Below are 4,870 nucleotides of genomic sequence, written 5' to 3'. Positions count from 1 at the left end.
CACAGGGCCTGTGGGAAATTTTCTAGGGCAGGGGAACATTCTGATCTAGGTAGCACTTAGGAGTGGCTTTAAGTGCACTTTGCATTTCTGAGTGCAGTGGAGGCTTCTGGGTGATGTAGTAAAAACAGCTGAAGCATTACTGAGGCACTGGGTTTTGTTTTCAAGTACAGTCCTCTGCTATATGCAGCACAAACTGTGAGATTTAAGCAGAGCACAAAACCCACCAAACTGGCAAAGAATTAATAAATTCACTCTGACTATAGAGAAGCAAGCCAGTCAAGTTGAGCAGCAGTAAATAATTCACACAAAGGCTGAACTGGATTGTGCAACTCAAGGACAGGCTTCTGCCCTTCTCGTGATTATGACTGTGCACTTTTAGAAGGGGATTGCCCGCCTGACTCCAGTCCTGTGACATCATCGAAACTCAACTCCAGAGAGATCACCTGCATGTGACATAGCTGGGAAGGGAAAGGGTGAGGGGGTGGCGGGAGCGCTCCAGATCATCTTGCACGAGGTTGCGTGCTAGTGTTAGAATATGCTCCAAGTTTTTTTCCACTCCTGTTTCCAGTAAGGACTCTCTGCACATTATTGGTCCTGAGGGGAGAAACCAGCGTATTCTGAGCAAACCCTCAAGAGACCTGCAATAGTTCTCAATATTTTATTTAATTTTTTAAATGGTGTGGTACGTGATCCCCCCCCCCCCCTCCCCTCCCCTCCTGAGGAAGTCAGCTAGTGAAAATGCAAACTGCCAACAACAAATCAGAGTATTGGTGAAACGGGAACCTGTTTGGATGAATGAGCAAGGTCCTGCTGACCGAGGCAGAAGCTGGAGCAGAGAGAGCTGCGAGGATTATTGTTCTCTTCAGCTCAGAGATGGCACTGAGGCCAACATGACCCCTGTGATCCACATGTGATCCACTTGCTAAAGGTCCCATTTCAGCTCGGCTTTGCTAAAATTTCCAGAAATGCAAAGGAGAGATCAACAAACGCAGTTCTTGTTCCAAAAACAAAATACTTTTATTGACACCAATACAGATAAGTGTCTCATATTCAGATATTACAAATATTTTATATATATAAAAAAAGAAAAAAGAAACATAAATACACTTAAATATAATTAGAAATAATTTAATAGTAACAAAGGAACTATTTCACTTGTAGCAAGAAGCCAGCTGGTATTAGAAACACTAGATACACAGAATGTCTTCACTGGATGTGTAGCCCTTCCCTTTTTTTCTCTCTTTTTTAAATATAAATTATCACAACAGCAAAGTGAACATTAACAGTTTTCAATCAAACAAGTGAAACTGCAGTAGGTCCAGTGTTTCAACGAGTGCTTTGTTTCTGCAGAGAGAGGCCGAGGCCTTGGTCCACTCAACGGCTCCGCGTTCTGGTTTCCCCACACTTTTCTGACTTCTCCGTCACAGAGTCCTTTACCAAACAAACACATGATAGTATCCGTCTGTACTGTGTCCAGCCAGTGTCACATTTAAAGAAAGAAAAGAAGAAGAAGAAAAAAAAAAAGCATGCCATTTCCACCTTGTGATGATACAAGAACCTCGCCGCCTCATCTCGATTGCCAAGGCTGACAGACGCAACTCCAAACAGCCCTGTGAAAATCCAACCCCCTGCTTTTTTCCTCCTCATCCTTTAAATACATCATCTCATACAGACAGCAAGGTTTTTTTTCCCCTCGTTTCTTCCAGGAATTTTCTTCCCCCCCAAATCAGCAGTGCTTTGGAATTTGATCTTTGGATGGTAATCTGTGTCCATCAGGGTTCACGCCTCTCTTTGTGTGCAGATAAAATTCGTCTCTGGACACATTTTTGTCGCTGGTTAAAGTTCATCGTTCAGGCAAGTTGATGATGGGTACCCACTGGTCCATGCAGCGGCTCTCTCTGCAGAATCTGCTCAGTTTGCTCAGAGCTGGGTCCTTCCATGATGTAGAATGTGGGCTCTAAAAATATATATAAACAAAAGTATGTAAATGCCTGTTCATTTGTTTACTTCAAAGTACAGATAGTTCCTGTATGTGCTGGTAGATTCAAGGTATTTTCCTCCACCGTGATTCCTCAGAAGTCACGAGGGAGGAGTCATATTCATGTTTACTAAATTCACAAGAACAAGTACTGACATGTTTCCCATATGAGTAAGAGTTTCAGGCATGTGCACAAAATTCTTATGGTTTTAGCTATAAAACCACATAGATAGAGGAAGAGACACTTACAGTGACAAGGACACAGTGGAGGTCCAAAGGTTCGCCCCCGCTCTGTTTTCCACCTCCCCCACCACCCAATATTTGTGCCAGGCGCCTGGTGTTGTTGACTTTCAGGATGTTGATGTCATTCTCGCAGCAAAAAGCCTGAATGAGAGTAAAGTGGATCTGCAGGGCCACGTCTTTAACGTCCTCTTCATCTGCAGCCAGGACGCACAGAACCACATTATCAGGGTCTCTGTGGGAAAGAGAGAGAGGCGCTGTTAGTCTATGAGCTCATGCATGTACATGCTGCATGGGCTGCTTTCACACAGGGGCAACTTGTTGCAAACATCAGGACAGATACGTTGCACTTACACATTGAGCGACTTGGCAGCCTCGTAGACGCCGACTGTAATGCCTCCCTGTGGCAGCGCAGAGGTGAGGACTTCCTCCAAAGCTTTGGCCACCGTGTCCATTCTGCAACACACAGATTGACTTTAACAAACGTTGCAACAGCAGTTTTAACACACACACATAAACCCAAGGAAAACCCCCACCGTACTCTGTCTGGGTAGTGTTAGCTAACCGGACTCCTAGCTAACCAGCCGGTATTCCCTGACTTCGAGCACAACTGACAGTCGTGCAAAGTTTGTTTAACCACTAAAAATAAAAAAAACAAGCTAATTCTTGTCAGTTTTGCGGTTTGAGTCCCTTTGACTAGCTTTAATTAACTCTCCAGTGAGAAGTCTGGTGTTTTTCGGTCACCTAAAAGCACACAGCAGCAGCTACGTTAGCTAAGTGGAGACCGGGGCTCGCGACCGGAGCGGTTAACTGAAAAAACACCGGACTGTAGCACCGACAGCTCGCTGAGAAACACCGTCCACACAGCAGCTACAGGCAAACCCCCCCACAAACCTGGATTTATCTTTATCGTGCACTTATCTAATTAATGCATGCGATCAGCTGCACATAAACCACAGCAAGCTTTAAAATACAAATAATCCAAATTATTTACCTTTCCTGAGAGTAATCCGCACTTAGTTCCTCAAATGTCATGTTGTACATAAAATCCAAATCCACCTTTAGCGCAAACAGTACAGTGCTGGTGAGGTATCCTAGTGTCTTCTCGACTTCACACACTTTTTTATCTTTACTCCACTGTGCTGCAACTGAGAGATAAATCTGGCAACTTCACATTATAAGAGTCCGAGAGAAAGCCCGGCTCTCACCATTGGTGGTATGCTAATTCTCCTGCTGTGGGATTGGACACACAGGACAGCAGGCGTGTCTGTCTCCTGTCTGGTTACTACCGCAACGACAGCTGTCTGCTGACCTCCCAACAATTACACAAAACTACTATTCACTCATATTTCCTCACTAACCTGGCTGCAGCTATGTATGTATGTATGTACAAAGCTTTAGCCTTAATGTTGCCGGTGACCCACTACTGAAGGCAAACCGTGTCCAACACAGGTATGATTTTATGATGATACAAAACGTAAAGCAACGTTAGAGCAGCCCGACACGAAACTGCACGCTAAGTTTAAAACTTCATCACTGAAAGCGAGTGTTTAATGAAATACAGTGTGAAAAATCTGCTGCAGAACTCACCCTCACTCCCGGACAGGACACAGCGGACCTCAGGACAACTGCATGGCAACGGGACGCCGCTTAGGAAAGCTGCCCTCTGATTGGTCGACAGTAGAGCGTGCGAAAACATACCGAAACCGCGCGCGAGATCTAAAAGGACTGGCGCGAGAAAGACGAGCGAGTGGAGGCAAGCTGACTCTTGTGACCCACTTACATCACCTGAGCTACTAAAGCAACGGTTCCTTCACAAAACAGCACTGCCCATCCCTTCCTGTTTCATTTAGATTTAAGCTTTGATTCTAAAGTAAGAATTTTCTTTTATCATGGAGAGACAAAAGTAAATAAATAAATAAATAAAATAAAAATAAAATAATAGAATAAATGAGATTTGGTTGCCTACAATTTTCCCAATATTTGAGATATCACAGCAGTTTAAAAGTAAGTAGGTATATTTATTTTTCTAAAGCAAATTTTAAACTAAAGTGCTTTACAGTAAAACAAAATAGTATAAATGGGTTTATGCCACACACTTTCACAATGTTTACATGAAATAACCTGAAAGCAACCAATCCTCCAATCACAGTTCCAGACATCAGTTTCTCATATAGCTTGACAGAGAACTGATGTCACCCCAGAGTTTTGAAATAAGCTATGACCACAGGATGATCAGAAGTGACTGAGAAGCAGACCTTAATGGTCTTGAGGGAATATATGGCCACAGCATACTGCATATACAGTTGCAAGACTTTTTAAAGGCTTTACACGCAAATATGGCTCCTAACACAGATCTCTCTTTTTTGTTCCAGTCAGTAATCTGGCTGCAGCATTTTGGACTAATTGTAAATGGGAAAGAGATGATTGTCAGTGTAACCTTACTATGACCACTATTATTTAAAATGTAATTACAGAGAAACTTTGGTTGGTTAAATGTAGTTAAATGTAGTAAGCTAGTAGTAGCTAAGCTCACCTTTACATCACTTTTCCAAACCAACAACAGTAGTATTTATTTTATTAAAAATTGTATTCAGATTCAAGTTTTGTTGTGAAATTTAAAGCCAAATTTAAGAAACCCTTAAACCAGAT

At 42.8% G+C, this 4,870-nt stretch overlaps 1 protein-coding gene across 2 annotated transcripts; it reads right to left on the bottom strand.

Annotated features, from left to right (window-relative positions):
• Positions 1–1,112: 1,112 nt before the first annotated feature.
• Positions 1,113–3,878, bottom strand: gadd45aa (growth arrest and DNA-damage-inducible, alpha, a). 2 transcript variants are annotated; one of them, XM_006786782.2, is made up of 4 exons: positions 3,809–3,878; positions 2,573–2,674; positions 2,228–2,453; positions 1,113–1,957 (listed from the first exon to the last, which is right to left on the bottom strand). In XM_006786782.2, the coding sequence occupies exons 2-4, from the start codon at positions 2,671–2,673 to the stop codon at positions 1,844–1,846; spliced, it is 441 nt and encodes a 146-aa protein (XP_006786845.1). In that variant the 5' UTR covers position 2,674; positions 3,809–3,878; the 3' UTR covers positions 1,113–1,843. The 2 variants fall into 2 exon arrangements, with proteins under 2 accessions (XP_006786845.1, XP_006786844.1); XM_006786781.3 differs by lacking the exon at positions 3,809–3,878 and adding an exon at positions 3,213–3,384.
• Between the last annotated feature and the right edge of the window lie 992 nt (positions 3,879–4,870).

Source organism: Neolamprologus brichardi, chromosome 18, assembly GCF_056152115.1.
Source record: "Neolamprologus brichardi isolate AB-2024 chromosome 18, ASM5615211v1, whole genome shotgun sequence".
NCBI lineage: Eukaryota > Metazoa > Chordata > Actinopteri > Cichliformes > Cichlidae > Neolamprologus > Neolamprologus brichardi.
This window is presented reverse-complemented; position numbering and strand designations above follow the sequence as displayed.